Consider the following 20,064-nt stretch of genomic DNA (forward strand, 5'->3'; position numbering starts at 1 on the left):
GATGTGAACTAAATTTCATTATCAAGAAAAAGTTCAGATGTTTACTGCTTTGTTAAATTTGACCAAACCTTTGCTTCTTATAGTATATATCCTATGTGGCCCGTTAAGAGAGGCAGCAGTGAATACAAGAAAAAAGTAAAAATGTAATGATCTGATTGGTTGCCGGGCTCTTGGCTAAACCCACTCCCTTTCATCCATAAAAGAAAGGGCAGCGAGCCTATGGGAGCGCTCCGCTGTCTCCTCCTACGACATGCACGAAAGTTGGCCACTTAAACTACTTCCAGGCAGCCGGCAGACATTATATCCAACCCAAACTACACCAGGGGGAAAGGAATAACACCGCGTTTCCCACAGCGCACTATCATTCAGCCGCTTGCTCCTCCTTTTTTTATTTTTTATTTTTCTACAAACTTAATCTCTCTAGAGCGTTTTATTTCAGTTGTTGCTGCGTTTATTCGTTTCGTTTTGGTATATTTATCAAGAAAAAGGAGAGCATTTATTTTTTTATACATATATGTATTTTCCCCTGGGTGGAAGAAGTGTCTGTCCAGATTTTCTCCCCCTAGGATTTGGGATTTAACAGTGTCTATTCTCTGATCTTTCAAAAAAACATTCCGTTTTTCCTTTTTATTTTATTTTTTATTTTTCTTATTCTTGGTTGTTTCCTGGTTTGGACTTTTAGTGAAGCAGGTTCCACTGCAAAGTGATTTGGGTTTTATTTTTTAATTTTTATTGCCCCAGTAGCTAGAGGATGGCTACTTTACCGGGAACAGTGCCTCGGATGGTGCGCCCTGCGCCAGGCCAGAACTACCCAAGAACCGGCTTCCCCTTGGAAGGTGAGGAGAAGGACAGCCCATGGGTGCCTAGTGTTTGACCTTGTGCTGGTTAGATACAAAATAAAACAATCCGCTCTGTCAGCTTCTATGGTACGCACAGTTTGTCATCGGCGACATGCTGGGAAATAAAAAAGATGGGTGAACAAAACGCGCCGCAGTCAGAGCTGATTAAAGTTAACCTCAAGTCATGGTGAGGGGAGATTTATAGCCGCAGAAATACTAACTGGTGTTTTAAAAACTGCTCATTCACAACGGTGCACGATTTATTAAAAAATAATGAGTATTTAAGCTATATTTATATGCCTTTCAGACAGGATCTTTTCTGTTTACTTTTGTTATTGCTTGATAATATTATTTTAATATAACACTTTAAAACTACTCGATACACATAAGGCCTACTTAAATATTTAATTATATTAATGTGAATTAATTTGGCCCTCAGATTTAAATGCTTAATTTGCATTTATTTTTAATACTATTTTTGCATGTCCCTGGACGCACATCCGTACGGGGGTAAATAACAACAGCAAGAAAGATCATTGCATTTGCATGTATTTTCGGGAAACTATTTCCTCCCCATTCTGCACCCGCTTCGTGCTCAAGTGCCCTGGACTGAAATGTACAAAAACCACGTAGCTCGCAAGTGACTCGAGCTGTGGGATTTGTTGGAGTGGTCCCGCAGCTGGAAATGGCAATAATAGACACGGCAAAGAGATGGCTCAAAGGATCACATCAATATTTGTACAGCATGACTAGGAATAATCAAGGTGGGAAGTGCCATCCTCTCTAGTGTCTCTCAGATGTGAAATTGCATCCTGGAGTGGATCCTTGGATGCATCCTAGGATGAATTTGGCACGAAGCTCCCTGAAAAATGGTTAATATGATAATGTGCGTAAACTGCGCACGAAACAAAGTAAGCAACACATGTGGCAATTATCCAATGAAATTACAATCACAGTTATAAGAGGGTTATGTTAATTGTTATAGTCTTGTTTTATATGAAAGTTTGTTAAAAATAAATTGAAGTTTTTGTTTTTGCTTGTTGCGATGCAGTGTCCACCCCTCTGGGCCAGGGCAGGGTGAACCAACTTGGTGGAGTCTTCATCAACGGGAGGCCCCTGCCAAATCACATCCGACACAAGATAGTGGAGATGGCCCACCATGGCATCCGGCCCTGCGTGATCTCGCGACAACTGCGAGTTTCTCATGGCTGCGTCTCCAAGATCCTGTGCCGATACCAGGAGACCGGCTCGATACGTCCAGGGGCCATAGGGGGCAGCAAGCCCAGGGTGAGTGGTGATCCGCAGCCATGGGTCAACGTCAAAAGTTATGATTAAATTTATTCATGGGTTTATAAAGCCCAATAATAATAATAATAATACGGTCTACTTCAATGTACCTTGAAATTTTATTTGCATTACAACCATTACATCATATCTATTGACTGATATTGATGGTCAAATTTAAATAAGATTATGATGTTAAAATTTTTAACGTGTCTTCAAATATGTTATGAATGTAAACAAAAAATATTCACAGTTAATGTAGCTTTTTCCTTTTAATATACAACTATTTTGAAAACGAAAAGACTTCTATAATTATATATTACTGTGTTTTAAACCTCGTCAAAAATTGCATTTTATTTTCATTTCTATGGTATTTTATTTTGATAGGTTATCCAAAAGGCTCCACGTTTGTTTCAAGTTAGGTTTCATTTTTATCTGTTTTTTATTATTTATTTGTACATAAATTGATTCCTAAAACTTAAAAAAAAAATGTTATAATTGATCAAAGATAATCTGACAAATAGGCTAAAATAGTATTTATTGTTCCTTAGGGATCAATGCAGCACAATGGATAATATGTTTGTGTAAAATGGATTTTTACTATAGTAGCCTTTTTCTGATCAAATTAATTTATATATTTAATTAGCTTATATAGATTTTTTTCTATCAAATGTATTCAGTCATGTCGCCTCTAAATTATTTTAACTGTATTTTTTTTGTACTCTATCTGTTTTCCTCCAACTAAAATTCCTTTTTCTCTTTTTTTTTTCTTTTTTACTTGCCATCATCAAATTTCAAACCTAAAGCAGGTGGCAACTCCCGACGTGGAGAAGCGGATCGAAGAGTACAAGAGAGAAAACCCGGGTATGTTCAGCTGGGAGATCCGGGATAAGCTGCTGAAGGACGGGGTGTGCGACAGAAGCACAGTTCCTTCAGGTGAGGCTTCATCTGGTAAGCTGCACTTTTTTTCCCTTACTACTAGCGAAACACCGCAGCATCACCTCTCAATGAACATCACTGTGAATTTAACATATCTTAAGCTCCCACCCCCTCCCCCTGATAATAAAACGCCTCTGTAAGCAAAATCAGAGAAATAGTTAATATATCCTGTTGAAATGTGGCTTCAGTGCTCATTATATTTGCTCTGAAAACGCTGCAGAAACTTTTCCTGTGCCTTTTTTTTTTTCTTTCTTTTTTCTTTTTTTCTTTTTTTGAGATACGAGAGAGCAAGACAGAAAAATGTTTCATAGGATTATTCTGGTTCTGTTATGGCTTTTAGGCCTAATCACCCATTTACCTTTTTGTTGCCATTAGTGAGTTCCATCAGCCGCGTTTTGAGGGCCCGATTTGGCAAAAAAGATGACGAGGATGACTGTGATAAGAAGGATGAAGATGGAGAAAAGAAAACAAAGCATAGCATCGATGGCATCCTTGGTGATAAATGTAAGTTTACAACCAATACAAATTGTATTATTAATATTATTATTATTTGAGTAAATATGCAGGCTTGCAAACTGGAAGCAAACGATTTTAAATTGACTTCCTACTTGAACGTCCTCTGGGGAAATCGTCCCACATCCGAGCTGCGGCTCTAAGCGCAGACAATTTATTCCCGCTTTAAACTCCGAGCCAGCACTTGTTTCACTCCCTTCAATAATTTATGAGAGCCTTGGCAGAAGGTATTTAGCTGCTGAGAATTAATTTGTGTGGCGCATTCCTGCTCATTTCACTCACTCATTCAGGGGGACATCTAAACCGACAGCTGACAGTTGACCCACTTCAGGCTCCATGACGTTTCACCGCCTGTCAGTGAGAGCGGAAATGGGATGCGCATGTTATTGTTTCTGCTGTTAGAAAGCGGTGCAGGTATTTTGTTTCTAAATAGCCCTGAAGGATGATCATTTCCCCTGTGGTCGCCGGTGTTAAAGCATGTTGTAATGCATTTGAAATTTTAAAGTGAAGCAAGGTCTAATGAGGGATTCCGTTTTACACTGAAATAAGGAAGACATTGAAATACATACTAGGCCTATATACAGATTGAGCGTATTTTAAATGTCCTTTTTGTAAAAAAATTTACACGGTACAAAAAAATGTATAAAGAGTTACATTTTGGCAATGAAAATGATAAAAAAAAAATGTAATCAAAATATTATTTATAATGTTCAATACATATTGGTATCTGGTACAGTTTCCAGCAGAAAAATGTGCCAAAGATAGGAGCTTGCATAATGCTTCTTGCAAGAATCCCAGTTTATTTTTGATTTTTTATATACATTAACAGATTTAACTGTTGCTCTAATGCTGGAGATTGCTTGCAAACTTAGCTTTACCTCAAACACTCACAGCCAGGTGACTGGCTAACAAGAAGAGGATATTAGGATATGTCATGCATCTGTTAGGATGGCCGTTTTAATAGGATGTTTTCTGACAAAAGAAAAGGTTCTATGATACCACAAGACAATTTTTGTGTTGCTGCTATATGGGTGAGGTGATGTTGCTTACTAAAACAAATTACCTTTAGATTTCCAGAGTCCCCTTGTAATTTTGTGAAGGTTTCCAGGAACCAAAACAACTGTTTTCCAATTCTACTTTTTTATTATTTGAGCAGTTTGATCCGCTGATTGCATGTAGAATATATATATATATATATATATATATATATATATATATATATATATATATATATATATATATATATATATATATATATATATATATATATATATATATATACATACATGAGTGTGTGTGTGTATGTGTTGAATCAAACAAGCGTCTTAGATGTTAAGCACTTATTACAAAGTTTGTTTTTACTCCACAATAAATTAAACATTTAAGTGAAGTTGGTAAATATAAAAACCAAAACGATAAATAATTTGTAAAAACAAAGATAAACAGATACATTAATAAATGTAAATAAAATTAACTATGTACCAAGGACTAGACGAAATAGAAGCTATTTATAGTTTGTAGATGAATTTGTGTTGAATGCATTCAGTTAACAACTATCTTGGTCCACAAAACCTTTTAAATATGTGACACAAAAAGCTGTTATAATCCATAGCTTCTGTAACTACTTTGTGAAATATCCACAATTTTATTATTTCATTTTGAATATATATTTGTTAGTAACAAGTGAAGCGGTTAAAAATTAATAAGTAAAGTTCAGTCGTTAAAATTACATGGTAAATAAAATCTATTTATTATAACAATATTCCAACAACTATGATTCTAAGTTTCAACCAGTTTCTTTTGCCAGGGTAAATATTGCTTCTGTCCAAGCTGAAACGAAAGAAGGGAAATAAAAATAATGCAATACCTGTTTTTTTTTTTTTTTTTTTTTTTTTTTTTTTATGCAGACTGCACACAAATATTTTTCAAACTTGAAGATGAACTTCATGAGTAAAACCTCCCCTCTATTGAAGCTTTTCTTAAGCGAGGAGTCCGTGGTACAAAAGCAAATCCTGGAAAGCACTGCAGCGTAAAGCAGAGTGTATAGTTCTGCGTCCATTCACATTCAAAGAACTGCTAAAAGAGAGAGAAAAGTTTGGACAAAGGGCAAGGATCGCTACAAAAGGAGATGAATTATTCAGTGCGCCCCGCTGCTAGATAGTTTTGTAATTTAGTATATAATGGCCCCGTTGGAGAAAAATCGGTATGTGGCGTGAAAACGGTCCCATTTTCTTCGTCACAGCGCAGATAAATGTTAGGAGAAAAAATGTCACAGTTTTCCTGCAAATATCTCCAGCGTCTTGTAAACCCTGCTGGCAGCAAATGACCGGCGTATATGGCTGGAGCCTGGTCCTTTACGCACAACGCGCCTGATTGATTGAATTGGACTTTAACTGCATCTTTAGCGCTTTCCTGCTTGTTTTCTTGCCTTTGTTGCAAAATTTCCACATAATGTTGCTCTCTAGATTTGTTTCCTTTTTTTAAGCGCTGCTTGTTGTTTTAAATTGGGATCGAATTACGCTGCTATAAAAAGAGGGACTAACCCAGTGCGTAATGCAGTTTAGACAAGCAGCATCAGGATGGTGTTTAATAATGTTAATACTTATTAGAGTAAAAGCGCTGGAAACGATGCTCGCTTCAATAGGTGCTTGTGTTCGTGCCGGCTGTAATAGCTCCAAGGCATAGTAAGAAATGTATTTATCCCCAATCAGCCCCTCACTCTGCGAGTTTGAAGTACGGCCCTTATGTGTAGAGGGGTTTTTAAAGCAGATTAAACAGAGCCTTTTATTTCTTTTCACTTTCATCTCAGAGCGGAGCGCACTGTGGCTCGCCCTGGGCACTAAATTCATACGTTTTTTTTTTTTTTTCTGGTTTACTTATCCAGATTTTAAGACTTTATTTATTTATCTATCTGCTTGTTTATTAGGTCTTCGTATTATTATTTTTTTCATGTTACATCACGGATTTATCTGGGCACTAATCTAGTTCTTTTTTTAAAAAAAACGTATTGAAAATCCCAAACAAATTAGTGCGCGTTTAATTTCCTGCAAAACAAGTAAAACAGAATATTCTGGTGCATGCACTGCCTTTGAGAATGGCGAAAAGACTGAGTTACACCAAGCACAAATGTGCTTTTTTATTTTGTGTATGTGCGTGTTTTTTTTTTTTTTTTTTTACTAGTTAGTTTGTTGTTGTTTTTTTTTTTTTTGTTTTTTTTGTTTGTTTGTTTTTTTTTGGGGGGGGGGTAATTGCGTCGTGGAAACATGTAGGCTATCAGATGTCTTGGGTCGATTTGCTGTACATGACGCATCCTTTCAGACCGTTAGATGAGGTGGAGACAGGCGATAGACACTTCAACAAATCGCAGGATTACCTGCAGGTCGCTCTAATTAAACAGATGCCAGGTGGGATTAAAATTGCGCACTGGGTAAGAAAACTGACAAAGCTGCGCAAAGGTGTGAGGAGGAGAGACAGACCGTGTATGTTTGGATTAGCAAAATGCAAACAAACGGCGGAGAGTCACATTTATTGCACATAAGACCTGTTTTTCAAACTGTTATTTGTTTTTTAGAAATAGATAAATTATTTGTTTTTATGGTGAGTGCTTATTCTTGCCTAACATTAAAAAAAATCTTATATCCAAATATTTACAATTCCAAACAAAAAAACACAATATAATAAAATATAATTGCTCAAATCAAACTGAAAAATGCCCACTTCCACGCGCCCTTCTCTCTAAGTGTATGGTAATATAATGTAGCCATATTTCGGGTCTAAAGCCGCACTGAATGAGAAGGACAGGGGGAATGAAGCGAGAGACCACTTCAAACAAATCCATCTGGAACAGTGTGTGAGAGAGATTCAGTGAAAGTATGGGGAAGTTATTTAGCTATTAATAACGTTTTTTCCTCAGGCATTCAGAGTGACTCCATCTGCACTTTCTCGCAGCTATTTGGCTGGGTGGAAATTGAGGGAGACCCAAATGTTGGGTAGAGATAACATACCCATCATAGCCCAGACCCAGCGCTGTGCTTCACTGCATTAAACTCGGATTAACCTCCCCTGTCCCCGCAGCCACTCAAGCCACATTTCACTGGATTTTACATCGGTAGGACCGCATTTCATATAGAGGGGGCATGGAGCTGAAAAGACATTATTATTATTATTATTATTATTATTATTATTATTATTATTATTATTATTATTATTATTATTATTATTATTATTATTATTATTATTATTATTACTTTCTATTTGAAACGAACATATATTAACAATATTTTAGGTCTAAATGACTATTAATATTTATAGGTATTATAAACACATCTTCCATGTGTTAGAAAATAGACTTACCGGTTTGTAAATTCTAGATATATTTATATAAATAAATATATTTATAGGCCTGTCAAAAATGAGCTGGGATTTTAATATTTGCCTGCTATTATTTAGTACGTTTTTGAATCACTAGTCAAAGAAGATAAATACAAAAAATGTTTCTTTTTGCAAACAGTGAGCAATTTAAATCTTAGTGATATGAACCTATAATATGCTGGGAATTTAAAGCAGTCTTGTGGCTTCGGTTTGTAACTGAAATAAAGCTTTTTAATTTTTTATGAAAAAAACAAAACAAAATATGTTTTAAGGTATTTCTTAATTATTAACTTTTTTTATTATTTTGTCAAAGCAGCAATTTGCAAGCAGGCCTACAAGCTTGCTGAAAGCAAGCTCCTTGTATTATTTCCTTTTCCTCCAAGATGAGAAGACGGTGTGGCAAATGAACAGTAGCATTAGAGATAGATTAACATTTAACCTCAGCAACGCTAAACAGTATCAAAAATACTCAGTGGCACATCAAATGGATTAAACATCACCATGCTAATACTTAGCTACTGCAGTTGACTGCCATTGCTGTTAGCTTAGCCTAGTTCTTAGGTTGCCTAGTAAGATGTTGCCTAGCAACCTGGTCTGCTTTTTCACCTAGCCAGGGAGAATAGATTTATACTCATAGTAATAAATCAATGAAACCACCTCAAAATAATGAAAACAAATAATATAAAAAAATGTGACATGTAAGGTTAAAAATTAAAATAAAGGACATAGTTTCCTATACAGTAGCTTGCTAGAGTAAGTGATGATGGTCCAAAACCTGGAAAGTATTCAAACATTCTTTTAGTTACTAAAGTCCCTTACTTAAAACACTTTTTTGCTCTTCCTTAAATTCTGAGGAATATATTTAGACAGGGATGACTGATCAGCATATGACCTCAACACCAGCTAAAAAAAAAATCAGTGACAAATGGGTTTTATTCTTATTACCTTAGCTTAGTTCTTTGGTTGCTTGGTATAATCTTACCTAGCAACCCCAACAGCATTTTGATGCTTTTTAAGTCAGAAGGGATTAATAAAACGCTAAGTAGTTTTGCTTGTACCTCTACTAATGCGCAGAATAAAAGATTTAAAATAGTAAATGCAGTGTATAATAGGTAACCAAAGGTTTTTACTGATTCTGATTTAACATATCGTGAGATTTAATGACAGAATCAAATACAAGTAATTGCTTTCCGGTTTGAGCAAGGTAAGGCGAACAAATCGTCCAGTACAATAGCACGACATCTCCTGCTTATTAGTAATAAGCATACATTTTTAAAAGAGCACAATTTAAGCTTGTAGACCTACCAACCCGGCAAGACATTTCAGTGTCAGGAGCTTTAAGTGTCAACAGCATGAAAAAAAAAAAAAAATGAAGTAGGCTTAAATTCACTCTGCGCTGGCATTTGACTTTGATCACATGAGAAATATTCACGGAAGCACAAACACTAGCTCTGTCACCATTATCCAGGCTGACAGTGATACCTCTCAAGGCTGTCCATTAATTAAAGTTGCGCTTACCATGTGGGACGACTTCCTATCTGGGCACAAAAATGGTTTTTCCATCTCTTGTGGGGGGTTCTTGAAAAGGGGCAATCTCTACTCTCCTGCTTCTTGTGGGAAATTTAAAAGTGTACAGAGAAAGACATGGGGATTTCTAGCTCATTTATAAAGACGAGTTTATAATCCTTTCCTGCTTAATAACTTAAAAGGATTCAATTTCTCCCCTCATTTACGGGGTTATGATCGCACATTGTTAGGTGCAGATAGCTCCATTTCAAGGTTAACGTTTCTCGCTCGGAAATACCAGAATATAAGCAGTAAGCCCATAGGTGCCTCCTTTGTTTAGTCTGCAATAACCCCACACACACACAAACGCAGATAGCCCCAATTTTTGATGTTGTTACATTTAATTTGATAACAACGAGGAAGATGATAAGTTTCCTCAGTGCACTGAGCATTTTTTTTCTTTTTTTAGAAATGATGTGATATTTAATTATAGCATATAATTTCACCATCGAGAATTAAATTCGGTAGGCTTACAGAGGCTCTGAGGATTGAATGACTGGTTGGGGGTCTCAAACCATACGAGACAAATTAAAGAGGAAGCGCTGCCCTCCAGGTATCCTGTCACAACAGTAGGGTGCTTCAACACGGCTCTCATTTCTGTCTGTGTTTTATTCCGCCAATTTTCACTATAGGGCTCTGCCGTGGCCGCAGGGCTGTGGGACCAAAAGTAATAGAGGAAAAATCTAAATTTTTCATCTTCTTTCAATGCTAGAGTTTGATTTCATTCTTGCTATGCTCTTAGCTCTTTTACCCAGCTCTGTCTGTTTCACATTTGTGTCAACAGGTAAAAAAATTCTGGACAATCTGATCTATTTAAATTTTCAGTAATGTGAATTTCTATTTTAATTTATTTAATTGTTTTATTTGAAATACAAAAAAATATCTAGTTGTATTTTACCGTCAGTTGGACATAAGCTTAATTTATTTAAAGAAATATGGATAAAAATAATTACTTTATTTTAATATATAAAATGTAACACATTTTTTTAATTATTTTTTAAAGTGTGAAAATCTATAAACAAAGTTATTATTATCCTTCCAGTTGTTTTGGTTATTACCCGCCCTTTAACACATTTAAATTTCCACTTCAGGCCTTTAATATATCCCCCCAAATTGTCATCGTTTTGTTAGCATCAATGTTTAATTGGCTGGAAGAAGATGAATGAGGCTGACAGGAATCAGCTGTCCAAAGATTCCCCCTGTGAGTCTGACTCGGAAATCATAACCTGACCAGCTTTTCCTCTTCTGAAACCGGCTCGTTGAACTTGTCACATCTAATTAGGGTGTTAAAACGCACCCAGTGCAACGGTGGGAAACAGTAGGTGGTTAGTCCTTGATGGCCAATAAGGCCTTTTTCTGGGTCAGATGGTGGAGGAGGGAGAGCGTAGGGGGGGGGGGGGGGGGGGGGGGGGGGGATCAGCGTGGTTGGATGGCAATGTTGCTGAATTGGACTGCTGTGGGCTTTTATTTCTAAGCAGCACTCCTTTTTTCCGCTATTACTTCAATTATGGCCATCCAGAGGGCTAAACAAGCGAGCATGCATGGACTGTGGCCTTGTTTTAATTAGGTATGAAATTAATTACAGTAGACATCTATTAGACACTTTTAAGTTTGGCTCATTTTTTTCTTGATAGGGTTTAAAGGTATAACAGTGGATTAATAGCTTGCATCTAAAAATTACATTTTATTGCATCCCATCGTTTCAATGCTGCTTGTCATAGCAGGTGTCTGACTGTCTGTTATTTCCTAGATACTGAATAAAAAAATATTTTGCATCAAATCATCTTTTAAATCATTAATCAGCATATATTTTTAAAAACTCTTCTGCCAACTTTTTCTTTTTTTTTAAGTTTTCCATACTGTTTATGCACAGAGATGTCTTGCAAATCTGCACAACTTTGCAAATACAACATTGTTTGAGTTGTATTTTGAGAGCTTCGCTTTCCTTTTTCAAAAAGCTTTTTTGTGTTGCTACAAAAAAGGGCCCTGTGATGTCTGACAGCCTGCTCTCACTATTGTTACACAAACAGCCACTAGAAAAGGAAGAGAAAAAGAAGAGGGGAGGAGAAAGGACCCTTCTGTTATTTTCTGTCTTGAGACTTGCTGCATTGGCTATTCAGGCAAGTTGATGAACTCCTCCAAAAAGTTTATTAAGGGGGGAGAAAACAATAAGAACTAAAGCCTTTGGGTGCCCGAGCAGACAGTTTATAAACTAGCTGCTATTGTGCCTCAAAGGCAGATGCTTGAATACTCCTGAATGGGGGCCTTCAATCTGACACGATCAGGCTGGACAGCAGCAGTTTTAAAAAGGAGACACAGGACTCTTCTTCTGTTGCTGCTGCTGCTCAGATCTCCGCTTCTTTTTTGCATTAATGTACATGTGCAAAGGAAACGAAGAGGAGGGGCTGGGCACTGTCTGTTTTGGACACTGATTTTTCTTTGCCTCTTTGCAACATATGTTTATGGATCAGAAACACAATTATACCACAAAAAACATTGTAATAGGAAGTCAGCATAAAAAACAAACTTGTTTTTTTTGCTAACTTGGAAGACTTATGTGAAAAACATCTAGTAATGATCAACACGTCATATAATGTTAGCGCTAAGATTTAAACACATATATGATTATTTTTTGTGCTCTGTTTAACATATCGACCATTAATGTTTTTCCGTCTTTTATTTTTGCCTTCTTACAATGGGACACACTGGCTATGTGCACACAAGAAGATACATTATTCCTCTCCTTTTCAGTAAACAATAGACTGTCACTCTTTGTCCCTCTTCCCTCCTCTGTCCCTCCCTCTCCAGCTTTCCTCTTTTTTTTCTTAGGCCTCTTAGTCTCTGGCTCGGTGCCTTACAACATCAGAGGGAGTCCAGTGATTTGTGACCCCCAGAAACCCACACTTAATCTCGCTAAAGAGTGGAGGAGGGGGGAGCATCCAGTTTACAGCTTTGGCGGGCCCCAAATAGGGCCAAGCTTGCTCTGGCAGGTGTCAACATTAGCAAACAATTGGTCCCCAGGCCCATGCCTCATACCCCGGTGTGACACTGAACCTAAACTATTTGAGGCTCACTGAAAGGAGCCACAAAATAGAGAATATGAAAGGGGAGGGGTGGGGTGCGGTGGGGGGGTTGGACAAGGGAGAGATTACATTCTCAGACAGCTATTAGCCTGGATGAGGCTTTTCTAGACAAATAAAACGAGAAGAAGATCAATATTGTTTTAGTTCTCCAAGTGGACTCATCATTGTGCTTTTGGAGTATTTATTTTCTCCTCCATTGTTTGTCTCAGCTCCTCAGACGTCTGTGGCCGTATTGGCAATCCAATTAAGTTTCAGGGAGTCCAGCGGAGGCCCATCTCTTCTCCTGGACAGTTGTGTGTTTTGCACTCACAGTCAGCAGTTCGCTCTCTGATTTGGTGCTGTAATGAATTGTGATTGGCGACTATTGCCTTCCGATGGTGGACAATGAATGAGAGGGGAAAACAACACTCAGGGATGACAGAGCTCTGTGGGACGGCAATCCTTCTAATTCATTAGACAGAAGTGTTTCAGTGCAGAGAGCTGAGGAAACAGGGAGGGAATACGGTGACATTGGTGGACTGAGCTGCTCTCGAAAAGGGTATGTGCCTTGTCAAGAAGGTTAATGTTCGTGTTTTCTTTAAAAAGCTATTTATTTACCTCTCAGTGCTGATTCCAAGCCATGCCACAAAGAGAGACAAGTGTTCCCAGCGGGGGAAATTAGTTTAAAAAGTTTTCTAATAGGAAAACTTAAGACATTTGTTGCTATTTAATAGTTTTAAGTATTTTGATAGATTTATATGAAGAAAAAAATAGCGAAGACATCTTTATCATGTGTCGCTTAACTTTTGGAGTCACTGTGAACTTTTTGTTTTGTAAAAGCTAAAATTAGCAAGTGCTATTTTTCTTACTTTGTCTACATTTTGAATTGAACCATCACAAAATTGTATAACAATCATATAAACCCTAAATAACATAGACAGCTGGTAGAATGTTATGAAATTAATTTGTGTGTAACCATTACTGGGAATACCAGCCTGTTTATAGATAGTTTATATTAATTTCTGCTCTAAGTAGTATGAAATTAAGCATGTAATGTCATAAATTGAAGTTGATCGCTTCCTAAGTTATCTACAAAACAAAATAAAAATGCTTGCCAGCTAACAGACAATCTTACATAATAAAAAAGCTTGCAAAGCAGTGGAGGGTGGGGGACATAAGTATAAAAGATGGCAGTCCTGAGTCACAATTAACGGCACGTTTCCATCTGTGATAATGTTTGATTAAAGACATATGGGCAGATACCAAGAGCAGTGCCAGAAATGGGACATGCATAAGTACTTGTAATAATACCAATAAAATAACCAAATAGTCTGTCAGTTTCCCCATGAACATTTTTTTCACAGCCTTCATGTATATACAAACAAATAGGTAGTTTGGCCCCTGCTTGCTGCAAAAAATATGCATCATGTGTTCCTTGTCTTTTTTTAAAGATGTTTTATTTCTGGTATACAATAGGCGCTTCAAATTAAACGATTAAAAGTTTAATAAGAAATTTCCGTATCTATATCTATATCTATATATATAGATATATCTATATATATATAGGCATTTATCTATATATATATATATATATATATATATATATATATATATATATATATATATATATATATATATATATATATATATATATCTATATATAGACATATATAACATTTCTGGCTAATTTTATTACAATACAGGAATAGGCCACATAATGTGCAACAGTAATTATGTTTAGCACAGTGATGAATGAGGAACACCGACCATGGTCTGCTGGTTTAAAAAATCGGCATTAGCCTATGCTACTTAGGGCCAGAACATTTCACATTTTATGGTCTTGATGGGGCAGCGCAACTGAAATATTCATTTGTTTTTTAATTGTGCGTGGGTTTTTTTTTTCTCAGCCACAAAGACAATAAACATGTTCCCTGAGTGTTGCAAATCAGAAATGTGTTTTTCTTCTACCGAGTTAGAATTTGAAAAGCGCTTGTCCAAACAGTGGGGTGGAGCTCCTGTCCTCGCCGACAAAATAACAACTTCAAATGTTGTCCCCTCTTTTCAACTAATGGGCTTATTTCTGCATCGTCAGTCATTCCTTCCTTGGGGAATATGTAGTCACAGTATAAAAAGCTTTTCTGCTGTGCACATTACAACCTCTCAATATGGAGGGCTCTTAGAAATTAATGCTTGCCTGTGCTCAGAAACAAGCTCTTATTAGATTGTTGTATATAAAGGAGTTTTTACAAGTTTGTTCTTTTATAGAAATATTAAGTAGGATTTAATTTAGCAAAATATGGTAATATTTCACACATTACCAAAAAATCACATTGGTGTTTATTTTTCTTATATTTGAGTTGGTGGGATAAACAATTATTTTAAAAGAAAAGAAACTCACAGGTATCCGGAATGGTTTCCTTTTATTATAACTAAAACAAAATGAGGTTCTTGTTTGTTGACTAAGTGCTTTGAGCTTTTTTTCTTGTCATTTTTACATTTCGAGAAAGCTTTAGTCATTTTTCCTCTCTAGTTTCCTCAAAATCGTCAACTTTTCAACATTATTTGCCGGCCATCCTTGTCCATAAAATTCAAAAACTTCCCTTTGGCACAAAAATATGTCTGCTGTGCATTTCTATACACTGCCCAGAAATCTTTCTTTGGCTTCGCTGAAAAAAAAAAAAAAAAGAGATTAGTTTCTCCAGGAGACCTTGTCCCACAGCCCTGAGACATAGCTGTTTGATTTCCTTCATCGTTTTTTTTTTTTTTACTCAGGGGAGAAGGACTTTGGCTGTATTTTCATTTGGGGGAGAGACCCCTGTGTGCTCCTCTTTACTTTCTTGTATTCTCTTAATTTCATTACGTTCGCTGTGACCTCAATTAGCAACGAGTTGGGTCCAAGCAGTGACATTCTGCTCAGCAGAACAGAAAGCTCAGACTTTGCAAAGAAAGGTGGCAGCAACCTGTAACAGGTTTTCTAAAACAATTTAGCATCTTTTGAAGTCTGAAATCATATCTAATCGGGTTCTTCTTCAAAATACAAGAAATAAATGTGTAATTTACTAAACAACTTCCCACTTTACATCATGTAAAGACAGAAAAGTGGCTCATGTGCATCGTTTGGGGCAAGAAATACTTAGAACAAAATATGACTTTATATTATTTTATTGCTAGCAGTGCTCTAACAACAGCCATGCAGAAACAAAGCATGACTTAGAGACAAAAGCAAACATTTATATTCTCCCTAATATTCCACTTTTAGCCAGTAGTGCATTAGAGAAAAAGAATCCCACCCTTTCAACCCTTCATGCTTTCAAAACTCAGGCAGCACAGAGGCATGGGGAGTCAATATGTCAGCGTTTATGGATGCCCTGCAGAGCTGCACAGGGCTGTCAGTCCCCCATTCATGCTCTAATGGCCCCCTGAGGTGCTCGTCTCTCGGGGCTGAAAGGGGCCAGGAGGCCCAGTGGACGCCCTGTTGTTGAAGGTGAGCGTGCGCTCTCATGGACGCGCTGCGCCGTCATCCATATGACAAGAGCAATAAAAGAGCATCGCTCTCCCTTTTTTCTGTCTACTCTGCTTTCTTTCAAACACCCCCCAACCTCAAACAGAGAGAAGAGGCCTAATTGTTTGTTGTGAGAGCCAAAGATTATACAGCCTCCCATCTTTCTTCCTCCCTTGCCTTTTCCTCTCTTTTTCAAGCCCGCGATTTTTTTGTGTGTGTGTGATTCTGTCAGAGAGACAAGCGAAGAAAAGTGTTGGAATTTTCCTGAGGAATGTGGACACATGAGAGCCCAAGATTCCCACTCTGGCTGTCAGACTTTACACGTTTACTCTAAAAACTGATTTCTCAGGTGGATGAAACTTGCTTGAAACGTGTGTACATTTTCATCCAAAACTTGCATGTTTTCAAACATTTAAAATAAATGGATCTTAGCAGAAGTTCCCTTTGCCTTCAGCCACCTGTTATAAAACCGTCATTGACATGAGCATGAGATAAAACTGAAACCAAGGACAACTGTCCATAGATGTGAGTGGAAAATGATTTTATTTTAGATAGACGGTGGAGTTGTAACATACGGGAGCACATCGCACCCAGATTCAATTTCAGTTAAATGTCAAATTATGATTGGGAGAAGGTCAAAGGCATCAAGCTTTTACCCAGACTAAGTAAACTCAATATTTTAATCTAATATTTCTAAATAAGCTCAAACTGAGCTGACTCTGTGATGACTTTTGGAGTTTTCATGATTCTTTTGTTCTCTTGTGTGGAGATATCCACAGGAAAAGATTATTCCAAAACAATCTTTCCTTAAACCCTTCCACTTATCGCTCTCGTCTATCTTGTTTTCACACAAGGGTCCTATCTCATACATCCCTTGGTAAATGCCTTGAATCGCATTCCTCCTTTAAATTGGCAACCCCTTCAGGATGAACAGGCAAGTGCGTTGAACAGAGATGCCGCACCATTCTCACAAAAATGCAAATTGAGAAGTTGTTAGTTATTTGATGTTCCTGCACGCCCCCCTCCCAACTAAGCTACATCCCTTCAACTCCAGTGTTGGTGGTTGAATCGCATGCTGTCCTGGGGACAGGCAGGGCTGTTTATATGCAGGCCTGGAGCACAGAAGACAGCGCAGAGACAGATGCATGTCAGAGATAGCAGATCCCATCTGAAGCAGATGCCTCTTATCGCGGGCCTGTTTGCATAATTAGGCCTTTTGATATTCACCCCCTCTGACTGACAAAAAGTATAATTGCAGGCATCAAGTACGACAAAAGGTAGGCACAAAATAAACAAGTCAACACAAACAGGGAGAAAAGACATGGTGTTATTTTTGTCCTGTGGGAAAAAAAGAGGGAGGAAAAAACAGCATTTTTAACCAAATCTGCTGTCAGTCACAGTCAACTGGTGTGACTCGGTACTCAGAAGCCGGTCCTGTGAATGCCTGCAAAACACAGAGCGTGAGGCCCGATTGTAATTATGCTGGAACTAATATGCTTTTCAAAATGAGCCATTATGAGCTAATGCTGCACTGCCAAAGCCCTGTCTGTTTTTGTCCCTCTGTCTTGGAGAGTTTGCAAAGGTATGGCTGATATTGAGGCCATGTGTTGTGATATCAGAGAAAGGCTATGAGGAGGGATGCCAATTTACCTCAGGCTTTGGCTGCACAGGTGAGGCTGAGATGAGTGATTCAGGGCACCTGCACTGCTAAAAAAAAAAAAACTTCTTTGTCACTTTTAAACTAGTTTTTCTTTTTTGCATTGTAAAGACTTATTATTCATTGATTTATAAAAAGAATGTCATTATTTTACATATTCTTTTATAATACAGATTAGAATTTGGAGATTTTAGTTTTCAACGTTGGTTTTTTAAAAAGGAAAAACAATTAACTTGTAACTAGTTGTACTAGTTACTAGTTGAAGTAAACATTTTATCATCCTTTGACCACCCCAGTAAAGATTTGCAAATATCCATGGACTAAAAAAATGCATATTTTATGGCATTAGTCAGCCTAAAGTCTCACACTAAAATAAAACACAATTTAAAATGTGATTTGTTCAGGGGGGGGGGGACACAGAGCTCTACATAATATTTTTAATTAATTGTACAATCAGCACCTTGCACCTTTTCTGCATATTTCCTACATAATACATCTTTTGCAAACAGGGCAGTGTATACCATTTTGTGACTGGTTAGCCAATTCTATGTGCATTTTAACTTTTTTTTTCTTTTCTCGGATCGTACTGCCTGATGATGACCAAGTTGTATTTTTGTGGCAGAGAGTAACATCCACTATTTAAAGCTCTCTGACATTTTAAAAGGTTTAAGATGCTATAACAAGGGTCTCTGAATCTTTGAAAGACTAACACAAGTCCCACAGCCTGAGAGGCCTCCTCCATACCAAACAGTTGACATCAGGTGTTTTTCCACATTGCATTGTATGTTTTAGAACAAATCCACAGTCATGTTTGTGATGGAGACTCGTTACTGTAAGAACCCACTCTTTGCTGTACGCCTCCAAGAGTGATCCTCCTAATTGTGCATTGTGACAACATAACTCAGTTCCTCCGCCAGTCTGGTAGCTAAATAAACTGACTTCTGTCACTGTATACCCCAGGGAAGGACATGGGATGTTAAATATAGATTTTTTTTTGATCTGGTTCCATTTATTACAAAGGCCTTTTCAGGCTACCAACAATTGAATGTGTTTTTGTTAAAAACATTGGATATCTCCTCAAAGGAAATTACAAATTATTTCCAATAAGTTTTGCATAAAATCATGCTCTTGCAGGGAAAGGCTAATATTTTTCAGGTCTCTTCACTTTATCAGGGGTGCCAGCAAATTTGTCTCTCTTTATGTCACTGGCTTTATGTTTATTGGTGTTGTTACCCATCATAAACTTGTAACCTAACAGATCGCTTAGTAATTTGCCACTTTAAGTGGACAGCTGTCCGTTTAATTGGCATTAGCTCACAAGCATGGGGAGAGAGGTGAGGAAGAGGATTCTAAGGGCTTGAAGGGAGGTGATGGTAAGGATAGCAGGCTTCACGCAATGCACATGATGACTGGTTTTGAAGAAAAAAAAAATGTGATGAGGATCCCATCTGCTTGAGGTCTGTCTGAAAGGTCAGGAGAGGAGCATCAGGGGCAAGAAAAGCCTTTAAACCTCACAGCAACCTTCAAACTATTAACTAGCAGTTCAAGTCTTTCAAGAGGACAAGCTGTGTTTTATCCGAAAGGTCTGTTGAGAATTAAAGCATCATTAAAGCACAGTCACAGCAGGGTGAAGTGATCTAATGTGCTTCCTCACATCTCCAGAGTTCATTTGGAGTATCCAACACTTTCACGCCAATTAAAAACGGTTAACCAAATGTTTTTGTTGGTCCAGCGTGAACATTTAGATTTCTTTTCCCCAGTGTGCATTTTATGGTTTGTTTCTTCATGCTCTCACAGATCACCTTAAAAAAATAGGCAGTGCAGCATAAAGATCTAAAACGCATATATCCGTTTCATAAAATGTTTCTTGTACCCGTATTTCGTATTTTTATAGAAAATTTGATGAAGTATGTCTTGTCTCAAAATGGCTATGATTCTTTATAAATATGTGGCACTTGGTTAAACCTGGAGAGGCAGAGTGATCTGTGCTGGGTGTGTTTAGGGCATTGTGATTCTGAGCAGGCGCGTTGTTTTCCAAAATTTTAATGCCCAAAGGAAATGAAGCAGAGAAAGAAAAGCTTATCACATCTGGAACATATTTCAAACTAACTGTAAAAGGTTGTGAAACATCTCCAGAAGCTAAACAAAGTTCTTCTTAGTCTTTCTCTGTTTTCTATTTTTGTTTTTGTTTTTTTGGGGGGGGGTGCTATTTTTTTAGTATTTTAATGGCTATTTCACCTGATGAAACTATGTTAAATCCATCAATCAAGCATGGATTTGTACATATACAAAATACAATTTAAGAATATGATATCGTGAATGATGTGGTTC

The 20,064-nt window shown here is 37.3% G+C and overlaps 1 protein-coding gene across 3 annotated transcripts in view; it reads left to right on the forward strand.

Annotated features, from left to right (window-relative positions):
* Positions 1-235: 235 nt before the first annotated feature.
* The window catches only part of pax7a (paired box 7a), a 53,106-nt gene continuing 33,277 nt past the window's right edge, over positions 236-20,064 (forward strand). Inside the window, exons 1-4 of one of the 3 annotated variants that reach the window (XM_038272457.1) lie at positions 236-836; positions 1,891-2,126; positions 2,930-3,074; positions 3,438-3,566. In XM_038272457.1, the coding sequence (XP_038128385.1) occupies positions 752-836; positions 1,891-2,126; positions 2,930-3,074; positions 3,438-3,566 (595 nt within the window). In that variant the 5' untranslated portion in view covers positions 236-751. The remainder of the gene's footprint in view (positions 837-1,890; positions 2,127-2,929; positions 3,075-3,437; positions 3,567-20,064) is intronic. The other 2 variants (XM_038272458.1, XM_038272459.1) reach the window with 2 other exon arrangements.

This window comes from Cyprinodon tularosa, unplaced genomic scaffold (assembly GCF_016077235.1).
Source record: "Cyprinodon tularosa strain WSP-4 unplaced genomic scaffold, ASM1607723v1 ctg830, whole genome shotgun sequence".
NCBI classification, from domain to species: Eukaryota; Metazoa; Chordata; class Actinopteri; order Cyprinodontiformes; family Cyprinodontidae; genus Cyprinodon; species Cyprinodon tularosa.